General features: G+C 40.7%; 1 protein-coding gene across 2 annotated transcripts in view; it reads right to left on the bottom strand.

Annotated features, from left to right (window-relative positions):
* The window catches only part of ZZEF1 (zinc finger ZZ-type and EF-hand domain containing 1), a 59008-nt gene that overhangs the window by 25070 nt on the left and 7278 nt on the right, over positions 1-26660 (bottom strand). For both annotated transcript variants that reach the window (XM_065853043.2, XM_065853044.2), the window contains exons 7-32: positions 25131-25247; positions 24733-24911; positions 23696-23794; positions 21898-21989; positions 20727-20875; positions 20133-20244; positions 18110-18325; positions 17170-17270; positions 16662-16831; positions 15896-16029; positions 15525-15595; positions 14970-15084; positions 14196-14355; positions 13082-13203; positions 12885-12995; positions 10631-10797; positions 9939-10020; positions 9117-9318; positions 7617-7765; positions 7016-7256; positions 5514-5593; positions 4566-4659; positions 3481-3997; positions 2041-2205; positions 830-949; positions 198-359 (exon numbers count right to left, since the gene is read on the bottom strand). In XM_065853043.2, coding sequence (XP_065709115.1) covers positions 198-359; positions 830-949; positions 2041-2205; positions 3481-3997; positions 4566-4659; positions 5514-5593; positions 7016-7256; positions 7617-7765; positions 9117-9318; positions 9939-10020; positions 10631-10797; positions 12885-12995; positions 13082-13203; positions 14196-14355; positions 14970-15084; positions 15525-15595; positions 15896-16029; positions 16662-16831; positions 17170-17270; positions 18110-18325; positions 20133-20244; positions 20727-20875; positions 21898-21989; positions 23696-23794; positions 24733-24911; positions 25131-25247 — 3927 coding nt within the window. The remainder of the gene's footprint in view (positions 1-197; positions 360-829; positions 950-2040; positions 2206-3480; positions 3998-4565; positions 4660-5513; positions 5594-7015; positions 7257-7616; positions 7766-9116; positions 9319-9938; positions 10021-10630; positions 10798-12884; positions 12996-13081; positions 13204-14195; positions 14356-14969; positions 15085-15524; positions 15596-15895; positions 16030-16661; positions 16832-17169; positions 17271-18109; positions 18326-20132; positions 20245-20726; positions 20876-21897; positions 21990-23695; positions 23795-24732; positions 24912-25130; positions 25248-26660) is intronic.

Genomic DNA, 26660 nt, shown 5'->3' with positions numbered 1-26660 from the left:
ATTTTAAGTTTTTGAACTAGCAATGCTGCGAAAAATTTCAAATACCTCAGTTAAGCCTTTGCACACTGGCCAAAATTATATCACATTGTTAATAGTACTTTTACTGCTTGTTCCAGCACAAAGTGCAGGAGCCTTGCTTGAAAAAAAGTGGTATCAACAGTTAGTGCCACATGAAAGCTGCATTATTCCTGACTCACCAAATGACACTGTCATGGACACTTATGTTTTCTTGTGATGTAGTCATAAGAAGCTGTGGTAACTGAATCTCAATGAAGAAGGAAAGATCGCTCGGCTCCCAACTCATATCCAAAAAGTGAAGGAGAGTTGTCTGCACACATGATAAGGCAGGAAGCAACGATCTAAATAAAAACACAAGACAACAAAACATGACAGTTCTAACCGCAAACTGAAGTAGTCTGTTCAGGGAGTAAATGTAGAACCACCACTATACACTGGCTTCCAGGCTTTATTCTGCATTAAATTAACTATGTGGCAGTAATTCAGGTTTACTGTGGCATAAGCTTACACAATTTAGCAAGAAGAATAGCCAACACAATTTGAAATAAAGATGATGTCCTTTATGGATGTAGTTGAGACAGAGCTTAGGCAATAAGTCAAGGTTTAACACTGAGAAATTCATTGTTCCTGCGTAGTAGTAATAAAAAGCTAACATAGCATTTTTGATCACAAGATCAAGGCTCCTTATTTAGTTCTGCAAAGTACAGTCAAACTTGATTGAGGCATTAAACAATAAATAACAAATGAGAAGGGAGGAAGTGAAGAACAGGAAAAGAAAACAAACTCAAGTAATACAATCGATGTACTGTACCTGTCATTAATAGTACTAAATCCCTTCACAGAATTCACCAGGAACAAAACAAGCTGATAGTAGGACTCACGAATCTCTTTGTGTAGCTCAGCACCACAGCCTTCCAAGTTTCCAAAGTAGCTAGAAATTGAAGAGTCAGTTTAGTAGCCTAGAATTCACTGTTATGTTTGAGGTAGCGTGCTCGTGGCACTAACGATAGAACCTTCCTTCAATTTAAAAAGGTGCTTTACAAAAACCTAATCAAGATCTTAAAGGAAACCAGTGTGCTGCAAGATGAGCACTAAAAGCTCTTGACAAGAGAGAAACCAGCCAACAGAGTTCCAGCACTGTGCACAAACACAATAGAAATCCCACTGAAATTCAAGAACCAGAACAGCAGTGTTAGCTCCTGCTTTGAGATAGTGCTTTCTAGTTGCAAGTAATATTTGGAAGAAAAAAACCCTTCCAATTATCTTACCTTACTTAGAACAACAACTGCACATACATACAGTTGATATTACTTTTTTGCCTCTTTTTTCTGTGCGTACATGCACGCCCTGTAACTGGTACGTAGTTCACAGCACTGCAGGCCTTGGCTGGCACGTCCATCACTTTAGCCCCTGGCACACGAGCGAAATACACCACCCCACCCTAAAATTTATCTTGTATCACATCCAAAGTTGGGAAAATTCATGAACAAGCAACTAGTTGACTAACAAGATCTAACATGCACCATTCTTGGAAGTTAATTCATCTGCCAGATAGGTATTCTGTTAATTTACAAAAATCCTAAAGATGCAAAGCTACATAACTAATTACAAGCTAAATGGGTTAGATCACTACAGCTTTACAGGATGAGAAAGAAGCCAATCTAGAATTAGACAGGAATTTCAACTAAAGCAATAACTGAAGACCCTACAATGTTTTTGAGTTTGTTGTGATCTGGTTGGAACTGTAAAGATGTTTCTAGGTGTCCAGACTGTGATTCAACCACGTGGTAACTACTGGGATGAATAACTGTGAAACTAAGTCCCACTTGAAAACAATCATTGATTTTTTTTTTAATGAAGCACCCAAGATACACATAGTAGCCTAAAAATGAATCATCATGTCATATTTCTATCATCCATGTGAATTAAAAAGCAGTAACTTTCTACCATTTTCAATTTACATGACTGGGAGAACACAAGGACTAAGACATGTGGCTGAGACTTGTATAAATAATTACTTACTTAGTAAAATCTTTCTGACAGGCTAGAAGTTCTAAGAGGAAAAGCACACAGGGTGGAAGAAAACAGTGTGGCTGTCCAAGGGAGCTTAGGCACCGCCGGATTGTCTTGAGCACTTCCAGAATAGCCTGCCCTTGGGATCTTCTCAAAGCAAGAACCTTTAAAACACTAAGAAGAGCAAAAAACATCTATGAGGACTTCAAAACATTGTGCTTAAAGTAACCCAAATAAATCACAACCAAGAATTACTTGAATAGTTAAACATGAGTTTGGTATTTAAATTTTCTGGTGTATTTCAGCAGCAGTGCATTGCAGTTGGAATGGGTGATAAACTTTCCACTGGAATCCAGCACTCCCTCCACCAGTCCACATTTGAGAGACAAGCTGAGACTTGGAAATCTGTCTTTTGATTTACATTTTCAGAAGACCAGGTAATCCAATAAAAGATGCAACTACTCTACATTTGGTATCAAGGGTTACTAGTACTGCTGTACCATATCACAGAATCACAGAACGTCAGGGATTGGAAGAGACCTGGAAAGCTCATCCAGTCCAATCCCCCCGCCGGAGCAGGAACACCCAGCTGAGGTTCCACAGGAAGGTGTCCAGGTGGGTTTTGAATGTCTCCAGAGTAGGAGACTCCACAACCTCCCTTGGCAGCCTGGGCCAGTGTCTGTCACCCTTACTGAGAAGTTTCTTCTCAAATTTAAGTGGAACCTTTTGTGTTCCAGTTTGAACCCATTACCCTTTGTCCTATCATTGGTTATCACCGAGAAGAGCCTGGCTCCATTCTCCTGACACTCACCCTTCAGATATCTGCAACCATTAATGAGGTCACCCCTCAGTCTCCTCTTCTCCAAGCTCAAGAGCCCCAGCTCCCTCAGCCTTTCCTCACACAGGAGATGCTCCACTCCCTTCAGCATCTTTGTTGTTAGCTGTAAGGATGCTGTGGGAGACTGTGTCAAATCCCTTACTCAAGTCAAGGTAGATCACGTCCACCGCTCTGCCATCATCCATCCATCTTCTTATGTCCTCATAAAAGTCAATGAGGTCGGTCAAGCACGACTTCCCCTTGTTGAAGCCATGTTGACTGCCCCTAATGACACTCTTATCCCTGATATGCCTTGAAATGGATGGCTCTTTGTAGATAAGAAGCAAAACGCTGCTGCAAACAGGTCTCAGGAAGCAAGACAAGAAACAGCCAAGTAATTGTTTTCACATTCTGAAGTTCTACATGATAGAAGTGAATCAAAGGAAATAAAACTCTCTGTAAGCCCCTACGTGGTTGTGAATACTGAACTCCGATACGGAAATCTGACAACTATTCATGTAAAAAATTATTTTCAGTTCTATCTTGCAGCTAAAAGATGTTTCATTCCATGTGAAGAGGTCTGAAGACAAGTCTCTGTATTTTATAACTGGCAACATTTTTGATTTGCTTACCTTTCATGTGAAAGTGATTGATCCTTAATGAAGTTTAATATGTTTTTCAATATGGGATATTTCTCTTTCACAGTAGGCACAGCTCTCGGCTCTTCCATTGATCTAAAAGACAGGAGCCTTAGTCTTCCACGGCTGAACTGAGATTTTCGTGTAGGAGTGGAAGGAGGTGATGATGTGTCTTCTTGCTGCGAAACTGTATTTTCGACAGGCTTACTATGAAACAGAGATGCTTCTTCTGTTTGAAGGGGTTCTGCAGCTTGTTTAGTCTTTGTGTCAGATTGTGTAATTTGGCCCCCCTCTTTTGAAACAGGATGAGTTACTACAGTGGAAGACAATGAGTGTGTTGCCTGGAAGTCTGTGTCCACAACAGAAGCTTTTCTTTGGCATTTATCACTGGTATACTGTTGGATATCATCAATATCTTGGGCTTCCAAACTGTCTGAAGCAGAATCTTTCGTCTTTGCTCTTACAGGCAAAAAATTCAGTAGTAAAAGGCTCTTCTGAATACAAAGTTTTGCTGCAGCATAAATAAATGGCAGAGTTAAAATCATGACAACAGAACACCAGCCTTGCTGTCTTCTGCTTAGGAAGAAAGTGATTTATCTTTTCTCTTCTGAGCCAATACAGCTAGAAAATACTGTTTTTCCTACTGTATTAATCATTAAGCTATCAGTTACTTAACTCTAGATTTCCAAGTGCTAAATCTGAATAATCACATTGAACCACACAACGCAGACAGTAGTGAACAAGAACACATTTGATTCTATTAACAATCAGACGCTATTCTACCTTCAGTTAATTGTGGTCACAAGCATCTACAAAAATAGATGAACATAAGCTCAGAACCAGGTGACCCAAGTGAGAGGTCATTCCCTGTAGAATTTTCTCCTGTACTACTTTCTACAAAGAACAGTAGAACACAATCCCAGATAGTTCACGTAATGTACACTAGTTCCTCTGCTAAGGTATTACAGAGTAGCCTTGGTTGCTAACTTGGCTTTTACAGCAAAAACGTCTAAGACTTACAAGTTGTTGTTTTACTAAATTACCTGGAATGCGTTTCTATTTGGAAAGGCAACACTCACCAAGAGTTTCCGGGTTCACCTCACTTGCTTCTGTGTTCTGCTTCTCTTCAATATCATTTCCCCGACTCATCATGGATTTTTGTTTCATTTCCAACTGTAGACACAATGTTAAAATAGTTAAAATATTACTCCCCCTGTACATCCATAAAGCAGGGTAGTATGAAAACTACCGAGCATTAAAGGAATTTAATCTCAGGTTAAATTAGATTAAATTTCCTCTCAGACAGGAAAGAGGAGGGAGGAGGTCACACGGTACCAAACCAGTTCATTTGGCCAGCCCACATCTGAAGGGGTCACAGGAGTAGCAGAAAAATGGGCCACGAACTGGAAGTTATCAAAGGCCATGTGGTTATTAACATCTAGAATCTCCTGCAGACCAGTGAAATCTCACTGAATTTTGGCTCCCTGCAGCTGCAGGTGATGATGCAGACACCTCTCACCAGGTTGTGAGCTGATGACACCAGCTCTTGACATACGGCTTATGTTTCAAGAAAAATTACATGCAAAAAACTCTGAACTGAAGCCAGTTACTTGCTTGTCAAAGAAGCAATTATTTCCTTTTCTTTTAGCACTGCATTACTGTGAGAATGATGGTTAAGACAGATTTCTTTCTATGCTATAGCTCAAAAGAACTCTAACTGCTATGTGAGAAACTTCCTAATTAACAACACACTTTTTTGGCTGTAAAGCAACACGAATCAACTGATTTTGAGTCAAATTCAGTTCTAAATACTCATGACACATCTGAGGTTGAGGGAAGGAAAGGGGTGTGAGAATGCATTTAAATGTTTAAGTTCAAAATTTAGAAGTGAATATATGTTCTTACTAAATAAAAACAGTTGACCTAGAGTCACTGAAGGGAAACATGGTTCCACCCTACTCCTTAACATTGCATTGCAAAATATTAAGGTAAATGACATTAACAGATATCTTCCTGAGCGATCTTACCATCCATATTCTAATGGAATCGGCCAGGGAATATACTTGTGCAAACTCATCGCTCAAAGGCACCTTCCCTCCACTGTTGACTGGAAATGAGAGAGAGTATTGTTTATTTACAGCTCCATTTTCACACAACTTGACTATTTAACTACAATTATGCTACAGCTTTCCCTTCGTCTCTTAGTCAATACTTGGAATTATGCCTGTAAGAAAAATAGGGAATAAAATGCACCAACTTTCATGTGCCTTAAATATCGAAACTGCACCTTGACAGAGTTATTTGCAAAGTTAAATTATTAATATCTTTCCTGTCTCTTCCCAAAAGTGATGCCTGCAGTCAGGGAAAATAAAAACTGCTCCCTCCACATGCAAATATCACTAATGCAATCTATAGATGCATTTAGTTATAATATTTTTCCCCCTTTTGTTTTATACTATGACATTCTGGAATGGACTTTCAAGATCAATTTACAAAAATTAGAGACCTGACAAAACAGGTTCCTTCCTATTGAGGATCTTCCCTCTTCCATTATTTTTTTAATTGTTCTCTTCAGCCGCACTTGCACAAACTTCATGTGGCATAAGCGAACGCAGGTCCTGCAATTAGTCTGCCCCAGCAAGACTGACAGATGAAGCTATTAATGTAATAGTAGGATGGATATCTTAGCTACTCGTTAATATTTTCATGAGCTACCACAGTTTTCAGTCTTACTCAGCAATCAATTGTCAGACACAGGCAAAACAACTGAAGACAATAAACACTTCAGTCGTCAAGTCAGTCTTTGTGTCAATCATTCTTAGCCATAACTTTATAGCTCAAAATGCAACATGTTTAGCTTCAAAATTGTGACAGAAAGTGAAAGCCTAAAAGGAAACCCTTCAAAACTAAGTAACACCTTATTATCCTGTACTTCAAAATTATCAGCTTAACCGAAGGATGGTGTAAGTTTAAAAGCTGTCCATTTTACCTACTGAAAATGGACATTATACAAGTTAAAAGCAAACCATTATTTTTTATTTAAATGATATATATATTTTTTGAGGATGCCAAGGTTAGTTTCCACAGTATAGCATATTGGGAGGTAATTCACATCTCCTACAATCCCAACATTTAAAAACATATATAAGTTGATGGTGGTCTTTTAGAAAAGATACAAGAGTGGAAAGTGACGCAAGAACCTCTAGTCACTGGGAGCCACATTGTTCTGAATTATAACCCCAGAGGACAACACCACTCTCTGGGTATATTATATGGCTTAATCAGTAGCTTGCGATGGTTATTAATATTTGGACAGTGCTCTGAAGATAAAAGAATAAATAAACAAAAAATCAACACTCTAGAGATAAGCCTTACCTAGTCTACCAGTCTACCTAAATGACGACTTCTTTAGACAGAACATATTTTCAAGAGTTGCCACACTAGGCTGACTTTTCAAAGCTTATAAACTGAAGATAGCCTTTTACAAACTTATTACAACCTTATTAAGATAGTCTAATATTAGAGTTACCATATTTTTGAAGCTTCTCATATAAATCTGGAGTGAGATACACCAAAGCAGCAAATGTTGAGTTCACAGCTTGATCAACAGTAGAACCAGCAACTATATCTGTCTTTGGGGTCTGTTTTTTACATGCCTGTGTAAGTCCTTTGAAAAGTTCAGATTTTTGCCCACTGAAGTCCTGGGCAGGATCTGATTTTGCAAAGTCGATAAGAAAGTTACGGCAGTCATCTTGGTGAGAGCTCCTACCCTGGAAAGAATGTTAGAAAACATTTACTTTAGTATTATCTGAAAAATCAGTGCAGCGCATTTCTACAATTAAGTCAGTTTGCGGTGTATCTACTGCAGCTGAGCAACCTGAGTTAATGACAATGTCCCTGCCCAAAGTAGGGGACGAATTTGATGATCTTTGAAGGTCCCTCCCACCCACTCTATGATTCTATGAAAACAGAAACCAATAAATGGCACAGAACACCAGTTTCTTTCCTCCTTGATATTTGAATTAATAATCAGTTTTATCACAACGGCATATCAGCTCATTAAGTCTAAACAAAACTGTGTGATACACGGGGATTTCACGCTAATGAAATAAAGGTAGTGGTGCAAGTACCTCTTTTTTATCTTGGTGCAGCCGACTGCCTTGGCTGGCTCCTGGGAGCGCCTCGGGACACATCTGATGCCTGAAGACAGGTTTCCATAGAGGGGAATTCAGAACTGATGTTACTTTCAAAGGAGGCAAGTCTGCTTTACTACCTAGTTCTGCAAGAAATTCAGAACAGACACTTTGATTACTAAATGTTTTTGTTCATTTTTACAGATTAATGAAAATGATAAATGCTAAACATCCAGTGGCGGCAGGCAGGGGGCAGGTAAAGCAAATAAACTCAACGAGTAATTTAACAGCATTCTCTAGCTTCTATTTTGCTAATGTGGCACAGAAAACTGATGTATCCTTTCTTTAATGATAGCACCAACATCTTATCTTACAGTGACAATATGGTAAATTATGGAGGGCTTTAAACATGACCCTCTTATCCCTGAGATGCCTTGAGATGGCACCAAGCAGAAGTCATTCCATCAGTTTCCCAGGGATGGAGGTGAGGCTGACCGGTCTATAGTTACCCGGGTCCTCCTTCTTGCCCTTTTTGAAGACTGCAGTGACATTTGCTTTCCTCCAGTCCTCAGGCACCTCTCTCGTTTCCCAAGACTTGGCAAAGATGATGGAGAGCCGTCCAGCAATGACCTCAGCCAGCTCCCTCAGCACCCGCGGGTGCATCCCATCCGGACCCATGGATGTCCAGATTGCCTAACTGCTCCCTAACCCAGTCCTCAGCAACCCAGGCAAACTCCTCCATTGTCCTGCCTTCCTCTGGGGCCTCAGCGGTACAGGGCTCCTCAGGACAGCCTCTGGCAGAGCACACAGAGACAAACAAGACATTCAGTAACTCTGCCTTCTCTGTATCTTCTGTCACCAGGGCACCCACTTCGTTCATCAGTGGGCCTGCATTGCCTCTGGTGTTAGTTTTATCTGCCACGTATTGGAAAAAGCTCTTCCTTGACCCCTCTCACCAGGTTTAGTTCTAAGGAGGCCTTAGCTTTCCTAGTTGCCTCCCTATACCCTCTGACAACAGCCTTATATTCTCCCCAGGTGGTCAGCCCCTCCTTCCATGATCTATAAACTCTCCTCTTCCACCTGAGCATACCCAACAGTTCCCTGTTTAACCACGCAGGTCTCCTGGCTCCCTTCCTTGACTTCTGGAAGTTAACTCGTGAACTCAAATTTACATCAATACCAAATGCTCATGTGAAGCTTTTAAAATCATTTGTGTCCTAAGCTCCTAATTTTTGCAGTTTGCTGGCTCCATATCCACACCAACAACATGGAGCTGGATCACAGCACCAGGGAACAATTTTAAAAGAAAAAGGAAGAACGGAAGATTGGGCAAACTCTGATATTACTTCGTAAATGTAATTCAGCTTAGTATGATTACTTCCATGTGTCCATGTCTTCCTAACATCGGCTTCTGAATATTAGAGATTTGAAACATAAGGTCCTTGTATCTCCTCTTTGTACGGCATCACAACCTCTGGAGCTATTAAACGCACTCACCTCGTAGAGATTTCAGCGCCATACTTCGGGAAGCCAAGCGCCCCATCAACCGCGATACCAGAAGTTGTAAATCCAAGCCCCAAGAAACGGCGACGTCCGGCAGGCCGTAAGCAGTGACGATGAACTTGTAGCCCCACTCATTATTACTGCTGTCAGAGTGAAAGAGAAACTGCAGCCGTGGGCCAGCCTTAAAGGTCACTTTCTACAGAGCAACAAAACAGTCATTTTGCCAAGTGTACATGACAGGAAGACGTTTCAGGGTAATGAATTTCCTTCAGTAACTGTGGGGTTTCAGTATTATGTTCTGTCCCTAACACATCTAATTCCCCCGCCACCCGAATCAGAAACACACAATACTAAGCAGGTACAATTTCTATTCAAACTGCAAAATGAGAAATTTTATAGATGATTGAGCTTTACAAGTCAAAGCCATACAACTATAAAGAAGCATCTGATTAGAGTAGGTGTCACCGAAGAAGAGCACGACCACTCCAAATTGCCCCAAAATTGCAAGGGCAGAGTGACAACGAGGAAGTTTTACCCAGGTAGTTATTACAGGTCGTTAAACGTGATCATTACTTCTCATTTTGACTGACCGTTCCTTGGATAACAGCAACACAGACGGATTTTTCACTCATTCACTCATTTTATTTGCCTCATTTTAGACTTTTTCCCTCAACTCCTACCCCCGCCTTTGAAAGGGAATAAAGACATACACACAAGAACACACACATCCTTATAGACAATAGGTTTTCTGCAAGCATCATAAGAATTTCCTAAGAATGGATATTTCACTTGGTTCAGAATGTTAAAGGTGCTCACCTTAGGCCACTTCTCTGTGCCAACCTTTGTATCGTAACGAGTTTTTGCACCTCTGGCATCAGTAAACTCCAGGTAATCATACCTGTGAAAATTGCAATTCATTACTTCCAAGTTTACTTTTTAAGTTTTGGGGGAAAACATTTGCTTTTGGACTTTCACGTGTGCTGCATCTCAGTGTACCCTGTCACACCTCTCTGAACCACACCTGCATTGCTTCACATGACCGCTAAGGAATCTATTCTGTGTTTCAATGCAATAGTTCCAGCAAACACAGAGCTGCTGAAAGCATTTAAAATTGGGAAACTCTTCAGAATTGATAATGGGTGCTGGTTTTAACATCTGGCATATGCCTGAACTAAGCAGTAGCCTGATATGTTACCAAGAGGAACCAAGCCAGTAGTTTTGCCTAAAGAGGGCAAAATAAATACCACAAGCACAAACTCTGATGTTCAGAGCAATACTACAGAACAGATCAAGGCCATAGGAAGCAAAATTCACATGAACAGCATGTCTGTACATTTGCTAGAAGTGGCTTTCAGCACAATAAGTCATTCAAAATACACATTGTATATTATGCAGGACAATGAAGAAATTGAAATGGCATACTCGGAGAGCAAGGAGGATTCCTTGCACATTGAATTACCGCTCTGCAAATAGGTATTTGAATCTAATGCAGCACAAGACCAAATTACCTCCTTTCAGTTTCACATTTTTCATCAAATTCCACCTCAAAGTAAGTTGCCCCATGGCACAGGAAGACTGACACCTCATGGCAATTATTTGCATAGTTATGAGGCGATTCCATTGTCCATGTTCGCAATACTACAGGCTGTTCTTGCTGCCAGCTTTCCATTTCCATCTGTAAAACAAAAATGTATTCCTGAGATACAAGTGTAAAGCATTTAAAAATAAATAAAAATTACCACGTTAGATTTTTGTGTCAATACTTGTAACCTGCCAGACGTACATACAGAGTGGCATTTAAAAGGCTACGGCATTGATTTACACCTGAACTAGTTATAAAGATACCCTTGATAGTCACAGGAAGGAAATACTTCTAAAGCAAAATTCATCCAGTCTACTGGGGAGGAGACATTCTCACCCCAGAGGCGCCTACAAGTCAACAAAGAGAGTCTACATGACTGGTGCAGGTTTAAACATCTACACTACAGACATACAGAATTTATTTGCATCACAGAATCCCAGAATGTCAGGGGTTGGAAGGGACCTGGAAAGCTCATCCAGTGCAATCCCCCCGCCGGAGCAGGAACACCCAGCTGAGGTTCCACAGGAAGGTGTCCAGGCGGGTTTGAATGTCTGCAGAGAAGGAGACTCCACAACCTCCCTGGGCAGCCTGGGCCAGGCTCTGACACCCTCACTGAGAAGAAGTTTCTTCTCAAATTGAAGTGGAAATTTTTGTGTTCCAGTTTGAACCCATTACCCTTTGTCCTATCACTGGTTGTCACCAAGAAGAGCCTGGCTCCATCCTCCTGACACTCACCCTTTATATATCTGTAACCATTAATGAGGTCACCCCTCAGTCTCCTCTTCTCCAGCTCCAGAGCCCCAGCTCCCTCAGCCTTTCCTCACATGGGAGATGCTCCACTCCCTTCAGCATCTTTGTTGCCCTGCGCTGGACTCTCTCCAGCAGTTCCCTGTCCTTCTGGAACTGAGGGGCCCAGAACTGGACACAATATTCCAGGTGTGGTCTCACCAGGGCAGAGTAGAGGGGAAGGAGAACCTCTTTGACCTACTGACCACCCCCTTCTAACCCACCCTAGGTACCATTGGCCTTCCTGGTCACAAGGGCCCAGTGCTGGCTCATGCTCATCCTGCTGTCCCCAGGACCCCCAGGTCCCTTTCCCCTACGCTGCTCTCTAACAGGTCATTCCCCAACTTATACTGGAACCTGGGGTTGTTCCTACCCAGATTCAAGACTCTACACTTGCCCTTGTTATATTTCATTACTTTTTTCCTTGCCCAACTCTCCAGCCTGTCCAGGTCTCTGGATGGCAGCACAGCTTCCAGTGTCAGCCACTCCTCCCAGCTTGGTGTTATCAGCAAACTTGCTGATAGTGCACTCTATTCCCTCGTCCAAATCATTGATGAATATATTGAATAATACCGGCCCCAGTACTGACCCCTGAGGCACTGCACTAGATCCAAGCCTCATCTGGACTGCGCCCCATTGACAACGACTCTCTGCCTTCTTCGCTTCAGCCAGTTCCCAGTCCACCTCACTGCCCGCTCATCCAGACCGCACTCCCTCAGTTCAGCTGTGAGGATGCTGTGGGAGACTGTGTCAAATGCCTTACTCAAGTCAAGGCAGATCACGTCCACCGCTCTGTCATCATCCATGCATCTTGTTATGTCCTCATAAAAGTCAATGCGGTTGGTCAAGCACAACTTCCCCTTGGTGAAGCCATGTTGACTGCCCCTAATGACCCTCTTATCCCTGATATGCCATGAGATGGCACCAAGCAGAAGTCATTCCATCAGTTTCCCAGGGAGGGAGGTGGGGCTGACCGGTCTATAGTCACCCAGGTCCTCTTTCTTGCCCTTTTTGAAGACTGGAGTGACATCTGCTCTCCTCCAGTCCTCAGGCACCTCTCCCATTTCCCAAGACTTGGCAAAGATGATGGAGAGCAATGAAGCTAAAAATATTAAGCACATACTACTTTTAATTTCTTTTCCTCCTCCCTCCTTCCTATCTACCTTCTGGGCTCCTCATTCCAGTTGCACTTTTTGATCGTTTTGCTCACCTTTCATATCAATACAGATACATTTCTAGTTCTTCACTCAACATTTCATTACACATCCCATGCTTTTAGAAGACTGTCAGCTCCTTTCAAACACTCAGCAATAGAATCACCTGAATTTTCTTTGTCTTTCTTGCAATTTTGCTTTGGTTTCACTGCACTTAGTAGTGCCTGTATCTTTAGTTACCTTATGAGGCTCACTACACAGGCTTTTCAGTGGTTCTATCAAAGTGCTGAATCCCTGTAGCAGAGTACAGTATGGAATATCTAAAGTGCAAAAATCCAACAAGAAGATGACCTAGGAGAAAACAGAGGTCTCATGAAAATGCACGTAAGCACAGCCATGCTACCCGGGAATGGTACAAAACCCCAACGTTCACTTACCAGCTGACGAGTTGCCATAGCAAAGACAGAGTTACTTATTTTTTCTACTATTGTTTTGCCACTATATTGAGATAAAAGTGACTGCAAAATCGTTCTGATATTTGACAGGAACTGGCCCACATCTAAAGAGAAAAAAAACCCTTAATAGCCACCGTAAGGATTTGCTACCACAATCTACTTTATCAAACACCTAAGTGCATGGTGATGTGCAAAGACAGCAGGAAAGGCATCTGCTGCCAAGACAGTGACAGTCAAGAGCAAAAGCAGTTCAGAGAAGTTTGCTGTGATATTTGTATTGTGGAAATAAGTCATGCTCATCAACGATATAAAAAAACAAAAACAAAAGATGAGTGATGAGTAATTTAATCAAACACTCCAAGACTGTTTCAACAATCTCAGTGTATCCAGCAGCCTCCCTACACAACTAAGAAATGCAGCTTAAGTAAATAGCAAGGCCAGTAATTTTAGCTATAGCCTTACTTCATTTTAAAATGACAGACAGGAATATAAACTTATTCATAAACAAATAATAGAAATACAAAGTAATTTTACATAAGATTACATCTCCGTTAAGTATGTAGCCCAGTTAACTACTCAATACTGAGCTGCTACATTAAAAAAACCAACCAACCAAATAAAACACTGTAGCAATCCCCCCCCTAGAAGTGCCCGGCTTCTTGAGTAAGTTCCTTTCTCCTTGCATCACAAACATCTAGGAAAACACACATCACCACACAGGAGCTTAACAAAATAAGGAACATATAAGAAACCATAATGTTCAAATGGAAGTCTGTTACTGTTCGTTGCTTGATTGGGGGTTGTTTGTTTGTTGGGCTGTTTTTTTGTTAGCGGGTTTTTTTTCAGTATTTAATCCCCAAAATTTGCTGAATATTTTCTGAAGATTCTCCCAACGTAAAATTATTAGTATGGCTAAAATTCTAAGTTGCTCAATATGCCTACAGGTTCCTCCCTAGAGAGATTAGAAATGCTGTGACAGTTACAAGTATGCCTCAGGCAACCAGTGGCAAACCTCCTTATATTACGCTTTGCAAAATCACATTTTAAAGTCCTGTATTACACCACACTTAACCCTGTATTCAATCCCAGCACTTACAGGTTTTAAGTATTTCTACAGCAAGATCCTTCGCTGCATTTTCACTCCCCTTAAGCTGCAGGTAGCACCACGAAAGGAGGCTGCCTTGAACAGACCAGAATAAGGAAGACAAGACTGTGCCACTCTCTTGCTGTGCAACATCCAGCATCATCATTTCACACTGAAAAATAACAAAGAAAGTAACAAAAGGATATTCTCTTCTGCTGCAGAATGCCACACAATATGTACTACATAAACTGTGATGGACATTATCATCCCACTCAAGCCACAAAGAAAGATTAAATGCAAGCAACAAGCAGCATACAACACTGTGAAGCAACTAATGTCTTTTGTTTTGATAAATCACAATTTTAAGTAGGAATAGCTACATATGAGTCACTCGATGTTCTCAGCACATTTTTTGTGCATATGTAAATGACCCTCCTCCATTTACACCTCCCTTAGTGACATGACCAGTTCTAACCTCTCAAGATAGGATTATTACTTCTGTTTCCCTGTGTTGACAGGGTGCCAGAAAGCCTTTTCAGTGCTCTGCAAAAATACCTCTTCTTGTACATTACTTACTCTACTACTAAGAAATTTTAATGTTTAAAGGAAATTACTTCAATTGGTTGGAAAACGTAATCCTACAGACTTGGATAGCCATGAATAGTTTTATCCAGAAGGACAGGAAAGCTGGTTCTTTAGCACACATCTCAGGCATGCAGCTTGTGTTTGAATGCACACAAAAATCACAGCTAAAAGTAGGAAAAGGAAGAGTGCAAAGCCAGTTACCTCTCTTGCCGCCACTAGCAAAAGGGTATCCATGACTGAGAGCACTTCGCTTATGTCAAAATTTGCAGAAACTCCTTTTTCTGGTAATAATAGGAGTCCACCTGGATCCTGATCACTGCAAAACAAAGACGTTCTTACTAACCAATGACACGTAGCACTTGCTCTCCAAAACAGAAATTCAGTTATCCTTGTGACAAATCTGTAGAGATCCTTCTGTGTAATGACTATGAAAATCAAAAGTTTGGGTTCTAATCACTCCAGCCTGATTAACTCAATACCAAACATCACCATGGACAATCACTTAAAAAAATTGGAAAACAGCCTAGAAGAAGCTTAAAAGAAACATACTGTGATTTCAGCACCAACCCTGGACAATGTTTTATACAGCTATTCAGCCAATGAACATATTAAGTAGTATTCTCCTTTCTAAAGCAAAGTCAGTTGATTATTTTTTGAGATTTTCCAAGGGAATAACATTCCTAAACAGGATTAAATATGAACTGATTAACAAATGTGGGGTATCAGACAATTTATTTCAATGTCAGGACCCCTTACCTGAAGTGGGTACACAAAGATCTGAAGGCAAGATGTACAGATTGCTTATGCTCTTGCTCTGTGATGTTTTTCTAGAAAAGGAAAAAGATTTATTTTTATGATATGTTCTGTTCCCCTCCTCTGTGAAAAAGAATTCTAATTTCTGCGTGCTACTATTCATTTTTGGTAAGAAAGGCAGGGTTAGCACCTCTTTCTTTGGATAAGCTGCAGAGAGAAAGAGAAGGGGGAGGGTGAAAAGAAGCAAAGACAAAAAAGATTTTTACTTCAATGGGACAAAACGTGTATTATTTGACAACAAGAACTCAGATTTGTCCTCTTTCTGCATAAAGAAAGCAAGTACTAAACAATCAATTTCTCATTGAATGGTTTACCATCATGGTGAAGAGCTGGTGTCGTCTGGTCTGTCTGTCTGGGAAAAAGATGGCGGCTCCGCTGAGTAACGTGTTCTTCACCTCCTCTTTTAGCATCTTCATTGGCACGGAGTTACTGTCCCCCATATCCACCACTGCTCGTACAAACAGGACACAAAATTAAAAGTTCCAATTTATACTCCATCTAATACATTAGAGGCATAACTGAACTAAACTTCAAGCCTTCGTAATCCCATTACACACACAGAAAATGAGGGGAAACTTTCTGACTTCTAGCAAGAAAGCTTTTACTAGAATATATTTATTCACTGAATAAATGAATTCTAGGAACAGTAAGACTCAACAACTATCAAAGCTAATAAACTTTTCAAGATGTGACAGATACTATATACACTGATTTACGTCTAGCTTGCTTTCTGGAGGCAGTTAGGTAATTAACAAAAGAATTATACATTAATAAAGAGGATGCCATCCTACTTCCAATTAAATCTAATGGGTAATTCCCATTTTCTTCACTGGCTCCAGAATCTTCCCTGTGTTTCTGTTCCCTCATGTTGTCATAAAGTCTATAAAACCACTTCATAGGGTCAAGGAAAGTTTCATTGTGATAGACTAATTAGCACACACACTGATCTGAAGAAGAAACAAAGGAAGAGTAGTTGACTTGGCCTCTAGGAATAAATCTCTTTTTCCCCAATTGTAACTATTGTAACACACTTGTAAGCCACAATAGACAAAAACAGTTAATATATTCAATATAAATTACCTTCGCACAAATGTCTATAAAGCTCTTCTGCAGCTTCCGTGTGACCAGGCGTTTTGCTTTGAGAAGCTTCTGTAGGTTTAGTAGTTTTATTGTCTCCAGTAAGTACAAAAAAGCAGCTCTGGAGAAGCTGCAATAGCAGTGTTTGAGCAAAGATACATTCTTCCCTTGGGCTGTAGGAAAGCATAAAACAAACAGAAGCAAAAGCTAGAAAAGAAACTCTTTTGCACCAAATAGATAATGCTGTGAACACCACTATCTCAGACAGATAAAAAACACTAAGTAGAGAGTACACAAACAAAAAAAGTATAGCTACCAGCTAAATCCATCTATATCTCAAGCTTCTGCATAACATTATAGATAAAAACCCATATGGCAGCAGAAAGAAAATGTTATTTATGTGAATGATGTAGTTTAGGAAGAAGAAACTGCTCCAACTAAACTAAGCATACGTTATTTATACATACACAGGCAGCTTAGTGTTTCAGCACACAGTAAAGCAGCGACTTACGTTTGGTGCAGTTTACTGTAAAAATTCCAGAACAGCTGCAAATCAAGGCCTGTGAAATCTAAAAATGACTTGTATTTTAATCCACTCTCCTTCTGTTGAACCTTAAAAAGGCAAAGAAAAAGCAGGATTGGAAAATTAACTCTACATAGAACACTTTCTAAAAAGTAAATCCCTGAACACTGGGCTTAAAACAGTTCCCTAATAAATTTGCAGCTCACATGAATTCCAATTTAAGTTCTTTCATGAATATTCCTGTGTCTAAACTTATCAGTTCATGTCAAAACCTTCCCTTTCACAGAGCTACTAATAAGGACTCTCTCTCCTCCTTCCAGAGGTCTAGTCCCCCAACCCTGTCCTCACCACCACAAGTCTTCACGACCTCTTCCAACTTGACTGAAAGTAAATCATGGGGAAAATGAGATTGGCCACGGATCAGAATTCAAGTTAAAAAAGGCACAGACACCTACTGCACAAACAAAACGTGATTTTGTCACGTATCCTCAGAAGCAAAGCACATCACGCTGACATACATCAGCACATATCAGCCATACCTCTCAACCGTACACATCTCACCGGAGATGTTTACAGAATTATTTCAGAAAAAAAGAGGACCCATTTTCATCCACGCAGCTATTTTAGCTCTCTCTCAAAGCACTCTTCCCCATGCTTGCTTCTGTTGTATCTACTTCACCCAGCATTGTAACCCAATGCTGATAAATGGTTCTGAACTCTCTTCTGGACCCAAAGTGAGCATATTCTCTGTAATATACACCAAATGCTATTTTTCAGAACCCATTTTTTTCTCCACAGCATGATTTTAATAGTTATTAGTACCTAGTGGCAAGACTTTCCTTTATCCATTCACAACTACTGTTAGTATAGCTGTATGACTTTTATCATGGTAAATATACACTCAAGAATAACTAAGAAGTAAGAATACCAGGTCCTGTGCCAGCTGCTGGATGAAATGAAGTGTCTTGAGGAGCAGAGTTGTGCCGCAGACTGTGTCATCATCAGTTTTCCGGCACTGCAAGCAGTTCATGCTCCTGTTGGGCTCGTCTCGCAGAGGTCGAAGGTACCCGAGAACATGCAGGCCCTGAACGCCAAGCCGTTCTGCCGTGTCTTGTCTTGTGCACAAGAACTTGATCATCAAGTACTAGAAGGATATAAACACAGCACAAGGTTTTGTTTTAGAAGTCAGAGTAAATTTGGCTTTTAAAAGACATGAGTGCACATAAATGAGGAGGCTGCAGGTGGGGCAGGGGGGACAAGACTTATTCCCTGTCAGTCAACACTAGAAGTTTAAAATACTGAGGCTGAGACTCAGGCTAAGCTTGAACTAGACTCGAAGGGGTTGGGGTTGTAGCTGGGCTTGCATCAGTAGGACATCACTCTAGAGTTGATGAAGGCTGGGAGGCCTCCCATACCCCTGGGGTGAAGTCGGTGTGCTCAGCTCGCTCTCTGAAATGCGTGTACACCAATATGAGCAGCATGGGGAATAAGCAGGAGGAATTAGAAACCTGTGTTAGGGCAGGAGATTATGAGCTGGTGGCAATTACGGAGACATGGTGGGACAGCACACATGACTGGAATGTGGTCATGGATGGCTATGTCCTTTTCAGGAAAGACAGGCCAGCCAGGCATGGTGGTGGAGTTGCTCTTTATGTGAGAGAGCAACTACAATGTATTGAGTATTGTCCAGGCATGGATGAGGAGCGAGTTGAGAGTCTATGGTGAAAGTTAAGGGGCAGGCTGGCAAGGGTGATACTGTTGTGGGCGTCTATTATAGGGCACCAGATCAGGGTGGGGAAGTTGATGAGGCCTCTACAGACAGCTGAGAGCAGCCTCACAATCACAGGCCCTGGTTGTGGTGGGGGATATTAACTTCCCTGATGTTTGCTGGAAGGACTACTCGGCCAGCCACAGTCTAGGAGGTTCCTCCAGTACCTTGACGATAACTTTCTGATGCAAAGGGTGGAGGAGCTGACTAGAAGAGGTGCACTGCTGGACCTCATCCTCACTAACAAGGAGGGTCTGGTTGAAGTGGTAAAGGTTGAGGGCTGCCTTGGTTGCAGTGATCATGAGATGGTGGAGTTCAGGATCAGGATAGCAAGCAGAATTGCAACCCTGGATTTCAGCAGGGCAAACTTTGGCCTTTTCAGGCAATTGCTAGGGGAAATTCCATGGGCAAGGCTGCTTGAAGGTAAAGGGGCCCAAGATAGTTGGTTAATGTTCGGGGACTGTTTCTACCGGGCACAAGATCAGAGCATCCCGACATGTACAAAGTCAAGGAAGGGAGCCAAGAGACCTGCGCGGTTAAACAGGGAACTGCTGGATATGCTCAAGTGGAAGAGGAGAGTTTATAGATCATGGAAGGAGGGGCTGGCCACTGTTGTCAGAGGGTGTAGGGAGGCAACTAGGAAAGCTAAGGCCTCCTTAGAATTAAACCTGGTGAGAAGGGTCAAGGACAACAGGAAGAGCTTTTTCCAATACATGGCAGATAAAACTAACACCAGAGGTAGTGTAGGCCCACTGATGAACAAGGTGGGTGCCCTGGTGACAGAAGATACAGAGAAGGCAGAGTTACTGAACGCCTTCTTTGTCTCTGTCTACTCTGCTGGAGGCTGTCCTGAGGAGCCCCGTATCGCTGAGGCCCCAGAGGAAGGCAGGACAATGGAGGAGTTTGCCTCGGTTGATGAGGACTGGGTTAGGGAGCAGTTAGGCAATCTGGACATCCATGGGTCCGGATGGGATGCACCCGCGGGTGCTGAGGGAGCTGGCTGAGGTCATTGCTGGGCCACTCTCCATCATCTTTGCCAAGTCTTGGGAAACAGGAGAGGTGCCTGAAGACCGGAGGAAAGCAAACGTCACTGCAGTCTTCAAAAAGGGCAAGAAGGAGGACCCGGGTAACTATAGACCGGTCAGCTTCACCTCCATCCAAACAGATTTTCATGGTTTCTTACTTGGGAAATTCTACACTGCTGCATTTTGACATCAACTTCATCCCATTCTTCTTCCACTTCAAACCAGCCGATAGGATCATCGTCTCCCAAATCATCACACGAACAACTGCTTCTGTGGATAAAAAAAAACGTAACAAACTTTGTAAAGAAAAACTTAAAGAAACTGCAAACTCCCTCAGTTTAGCAGTGAGGATGCTGTGGGAGACTGTGTCAAATGCCTTACTCAAATCAAGGTAGACATTTTAATTATGGTCCCTAATCTCCCCTCACTCCTAAACAATGTTTCTGAGAAAATAATTTAATAAAGGCTAATTAACATACGATCTTCCCATAAATTGTCTCTGTTATCAGCAACCTGCACCTCAAACAGAAAGTTTGTTATATCCCTTTTTAAACAGGTCTTTAAATCAAGAAGCTGAAGACAACAGCTATATACATATTTCCTCAAACACATCAAATTGAGGCTCATTAAAACCAAACAAGTAACAATTAAATATGTATATTTTTTAAGTAATTTGCAACAATTCTCAGTAGTTCAAATGGCACTGCGAAAAGATCTAATATAACATTTCTGTTCCATGTATTCATCTTTACCTGTTTTTTAAAAATTGTTTGAATTCCCGCAGCTTCCATTTGTCGTAGCTTTCAAATCTTTTGAAGTGTTCCTCTGCATGGAACTTCTCCGAAGCGCTATTATAGGCAAACACCAGCCCGCACTGCGCCCCAATGGCACCTCTGCGGACCTGAAAGAACAAACCCAGAGCAACGTATTAAAAAGCTGACAAGAAAAGAAGGTGTTGATTCCACAGGAAAAAAATGGAAGGTAACTAAATGCTGACAATGGTGATCTCTGGAACTGCAATTTTTAGCTAAAGAAAAATTAAACACATTTAGAGAAGTGTGACAAAAACTTTTGTAAGCTATGGAACGTGGATCATGTACATGGTTAATATTTGCTACATTTATCACCCTGTAGCACCCTAACATTAACTAGAGTTCCACATGTTAATTCCTATGCTAATTTTTATATTTTCATTTTTAAAATATCCGAAACACTAATAAAACTAAAATTATGTATCCCAATATCACCACACTGCAAACCAGCTTCACTGTCTCTCCAGTTCCAGTTAGAATTTCTTTACTAGAAATCCATCCATGTTTTATTCTACTTGACACTGAAATCCTCATCCTTCTTCCAGGAATTAAACTACTGCTTTGCCTTAAATAAATAAATTCAGCTGCAGAAATCTAACTGAAGTTTTGTCCTGGCCATAAAATGGAATCACAAAATCTTGCTTTTAAACCACACATAAAAATCACACCAGGTGTTCAACTTACACTGATGTCTCTAAAAATAATTGGAAGAACTCTACATTTAATCTGAACACACATGCTATATATTTTGAAACCTGCTATTTGAAAAATTATTTTAAAGATAAGATCTTACAAATAAATCCATACCCTTTAAAGAGAAACCATACACCTTACAGTCACTATCTTGAGTATATGGCAAGATATAGACCAAAGCAATAAAAAAGAAAAGTCTCTACTACATGCCTGGAACAATTTAAGACCTTCCTTTCCTTATGTTCTTTGTGACCTACACCAAAGCAAAGCCCTAAAATAACACTATTTCATCATCTACTCTACTCTACTCTACTCTACTCTACTCTACTCTACTCTACTCTACTCTACTCTACTCTACTCTACTCTACTCTACTCTACTCAAAAAGCTCTACTTCAAAAGCATGCATGAACTACATACCTTTATTCTAATTTGTGTCACTTGAAATGAAGATTCAGTTCCAGTCGAAAGAATGATACTTGCTCTGGTTTTCCCAGTTTCCGTCAGAAAACCTAAAGCAGGAGTGGGAATAGAATGAGGTTGGAAGGGCTGCCAGTGCAAGCTGGTTGGAAGAGAATACTAAAGGGGGGGAAACACAAAACCAGAATGCTTTTCTAGCGCAATGCTCTCTAGTAAATGCTTCTAAATAAATGAGTAAGAGACAAGTAAAAATAAACATGTAGAATGTGCCAAATTTTCTATCGTAATAGTTTTTGTTTACCAGTAGCACTGCACAAGACAATACAAGATTTTCTGAAGAAAAGATGAGTTGGCATTTCACTCAAAAAGGAGGTAAATAAACACAAATCTGTTTCTTTAGTTTGTATCCAGCACATAAAAACATTGCATTAACAAAGACAGGCTTTAAAGGAGAATTAATAGGTGTGTGCAGTCAGTGAAAATGTCAATGATTTTTACCGTATCTTCCCATCAATATTTGGAAAAGCAGTGAATGATTCATGATTCAACCCACAAAATGTGCTCTTAGGTTATTTTCTTTGTGACAGTTTATTGCTGAATTTCACATAGAGTATCAATAACTCTCCCTAAAATCCAATATTTTAAAAAATTGTTTTGACAATAAACTGGCTCCTGAGAAATCTACCTTATGGTAAACCAGAATTTACATATTGTTTTGGTGGAAGGGTTTGTTTTGTTTTTAACAGACCTTCCTGGCAGATAAAAGTAACATCAGAGGCAACATAGGCCCACTGATGAACGAGGTGGGTGCCCTGGTGACAGAAGATACAGAGAAGGCAGAGTTACTGAACGCCTTCTTTGTCTCTGTCTACTCTGCTGGAGGCTGTCCTGAGGAGCCCCGTATCGCTGAGGCCCCAGAGGAAGGCAGGGCAATGGAGGAGTTTGCCTCGGTTGCTGAGGACTGGGTTAGGGAGCAGTTAGGCAACCTGGACATCCATAAATCCATGGGACCTGGGTGTCCTGGTGGACAGCAGGATGATCATGAGCCAGCACTGGGCCCTTGTGGCCAGGAAGGCCAATGGTACCTGGGGTGGATTAGAAGGGGGATGGTTAGTAGGTTAAGAGAGGTTCTCCTGCCCCTCTACTCTGCCCTGGTGAGACCACACCTGGAATACTGTGTCCAGTTCTGGGCCCTCAGTTCCAGAAGGACAGGGAACTGCTGGAGAGAGTCCAGCGCAGGGCAACAAAGATGCTGAAGGGAGTGGAGCATCTCCCGTGTGAGGAAAGGCTGAGGGAGCTGGGGCTCTGGAGCTGGAGAAGAGGAGACTGAGGGGTGACCTCATTAATGTTTGCAGATATATAAAGGGTGAGTGTCAGGAGGATGGAGCCAGGTTCTTTTCAGTGACAACCAATGATAGGACAAGGGGTAATGGGTACAAACTGGAACACAAAAGGTTCCACTTAAATTTGAGAAGAAACTTCTTCTCAGTGAGGGTGGCAGAGGCTGGCCCAGGCTGCCCAGGGAGGTTGTGGAGTCTCCTTCTCTGCAGACATTCAAACTCGCCTGGACACCTTCCTGTGGAACCTCAGCTGGGTGTTCCTGCTCCATGGGGGGATTGCACTGGATGAGCTTTCCAGGTCCCTTCCAATCCCTAACATTCTGTGATTCTGTGATTCCCTGCCATTAAACTATTGAGGACGACCAAATATGTATAAGCATATACACAAGAGCACCACAGCCTTGCTAACAGCCTTTGTGTCTGGTTGAATATTCTGGATTTTAAATCCAGGCTCTTACCATCCCCAGTCCATGGCTCCACAAGGAGGTTTTCAGGCCCTGATTTATCTTCTTTTCCCTTTACATCACATGCTTGCAAAGTCAGTCGTAATGGTTTTCCTAAATAAGAAAATTAACAGGTTTATCAAATTTATGAATTAGCCTATTTTCCAGTGAAGTTCTTCAGACAGGAAACAAATGAAAAAAAAATTACAATACTATGAGCTTTCAACCATTGTCAGACAAAAAAGGAGGAAGAAACTGGAATGTAAGAGTTATGGTAATCTAATATAGTTAGAATTTTAAATATCGACAGAAAGGCAATGAAAATCATGACAACCAATGTTCTTTCAACTGTTTGCACGCTTTGGAATTCATAGTACATGAAATACCACTCTTGTCTGACAAAAAGCAGCAGCTACTCTGTGAAAAATGAGACAACTTTCCAAACTTTTGAAAGTAAATACTGATAAAAAAATTATAAAATAATTAATGTGCTCTTCGGCATGATCCAAGAAGTCCTGACAAAACATACTACAAAGGGAAAAACTCTTCATGAGAGACTAATGATAATCTCAGAAGTTGATACCTGAGAAAACAGAGATTTATCAAACAAGTACAATCAATACAGCAAAAATCTTACCACCTTATGCCAGACCGCACATAGCTCTACACTTGTGCATGTTCGCAAGAGAGACCACTAAGTGAGGCTAAAGATACAAAAAAAGCGTGTTGCTGGAGGAATAAAAATACTTGATGCCATTTGCCTTTTACACAACACAATCACCATTATGATATAGGGGCCACCATCTATTAATACAGAGTTCAGGTTTGCTCCCTCAAGGTGATGCCACTTGCTTCAATCCTTAAATTACAGAAAGCTGATCTAATCACCAACTTTTAGTGCAGTTCAGCTTCACAGATTATCTTCTTGGTGATGGCTATTAGTTTAGACATCTTGTACAACTTTACACCCCAGCAGAACAAGTAAAATAACTCAGAAAGCTGCATATTGTCTAATGCATGTGCAGTAATGGATCCAATAATTATTAATTTACCGTATTTATAGAGCAGGTTCTGTCTAACTGTGGCCATGGAGGAGATAAGGGATGAAGCCTTGTACGGAGTGTCCAGATGATCAGAGATGGTACAAAGGGAACTTATCACCTTAGCGACACTCCCCCGCGCCAAGGCGAAGGCCAAGAGCGTAAGTTCAACCTCTGGAGTTGTACAACAACTAGGGAGGGAAAAAAACCAACAGCATGAAAAGAAAATTCAGGACACACTGTTTATAAATAAAGGCAAATAATGCTCACGTGGAAAAATCTAAGATGTCTGTTTCTTAACGTCTTTGAATTTTTCAAGGTAGTAAAAAAGAGCAGGTGAGTAAAAATGAAACAGATTTGCTATACAAATTCTTCTAAACCGTATCAACGGTACATCAATGCAAACTCACCTTGTTATTCTTATAAGGAAGCTATCTACTTCTTCCAAAACATTGGGAGATAAGAAGCTTGAAAAGTCTGTAGAGCCTGGTGTTAGGGACAGAGGTGGCATGTGTTGCAATGCTTTCCTAGTAGAAATGACAGAACATAACATCAGCAAACCAGACAGAATCAGAGAAAACAGCCTTCTACAATGAATTAGACACTTGAATCCCCCTGCTTTTTGTGAGGTGGTCTCTACAAATAGCTTCTGAGTGCAGAAAACCTATTTATAAAAAGAATGTCTTCAAAACGTAAAAATGGTATCGCTTTCTAGGCAGGTAAAGTTCAGCAACTGCTGGGTGATCTTGAATCTAGTCTCATAATCTCAGATTTATTGAGAGAAATAGGTCAAGGGGGGTTGAATTAAACCTGTGACAGCATTTGAAATAGCTTAGAGTCCAAACACTGCTTCTTTTTAAATGATTTGAACAAAGAGCCTGTTAATAAAGGGGAAATTGCTTTTAAATTATTTCAGAACAATTACAGAAACCAGGAGAGAATCTTGTTAGCTCAGATCAGAATTTTTGATTTCCGAAGATAACGTAATCACCCCAAAAACAGAAATTCTTATGCAGCTTCAAATTCACTCTATCCAATAGTAAAGTGTGCTTTATCATTTCAAACACTGAATTTATAATTCCTGAAAGCATATTTATAGTCAAGATTTCTCCATTATAACTTTTTTCAGCTTTATTATTTACTATTTAAGCTCAGTATTCATGTTATATTTCTAAAAAAATATCTAAACTACAGTAAAACTGAAGGCTTCCAGTTTTAGCAAAGCTTGCAAATGTGAGTTTTCCTCAGACATGAGCATGTATAAAGTTATCTAAACTTTAAAGAGGTTTCATAGATCACACAAATTAAATTATAGGCTTAATGGACTTCAGCCTGCAGCATTCATTAACCTAATGACAGCAGCGCTCTCCAGCATGGTGGCATCAAGCTAACTAAGCTCTATAAAAGTTGATGTGGGTGTGTAACAATTTTATTAGGATTCCGATCCTTCCAGTCATCGAGCAGAAGCGTTTGGCAGCCAAACCAGGAAATGTTACCCAGAAAACGGCAACGACCGCAAGCAAATATCTACAGAGATACTGTATCCCCATAGAATGCACGACAAGGCGTTACACAAACAAAAATTTGCTGAAAATAAAGCTAAATTAAGCTCCAGTCATAAGTGGGAGGTATTCAATGGTTGCAATCAATAAAGTTAACAAAGAAAATTTATTAATTTTGGGATTCTCAAAATTATTACAAGTAAATAGGTTAAAAATGGATTTTGAAGTGTCCATTCAGTCACGGCTTAACAACTAGATTAGATACAACAGGTAGGAGAATTACAGTTGTTCCAGTATGTGCAAATAGATTAAAGAGACATACCAAATTTAAACAGTGTGATAACCAAGAAGCTTAAACACCTTAATGGAGGGAGTGGAAACCAGTTAGACAAGGTAGATTAATTTAGTAAAACTAGAAGTATTTAAAAAAAAAAATCA

Source organism: Patagioenas fasciata, chromosome 19 (assembly GCF_037038585.1).
Source record: "Patagioenas fasciata isolate bPatFas1 chromosome 19, bPatFas1.hap1, whole genome shotgun sequence".
Lineage (NCBI taxonomy): Eukaryota > Metazoa > Chordata > Aves > Columbiformes > Columbidae > Patagioenas > Patagioenas fasciata.
Note: the sequence above shows the minus strand (reverse complement) of the source record. Positions and strands in the feature narration are given on the sequence as shown.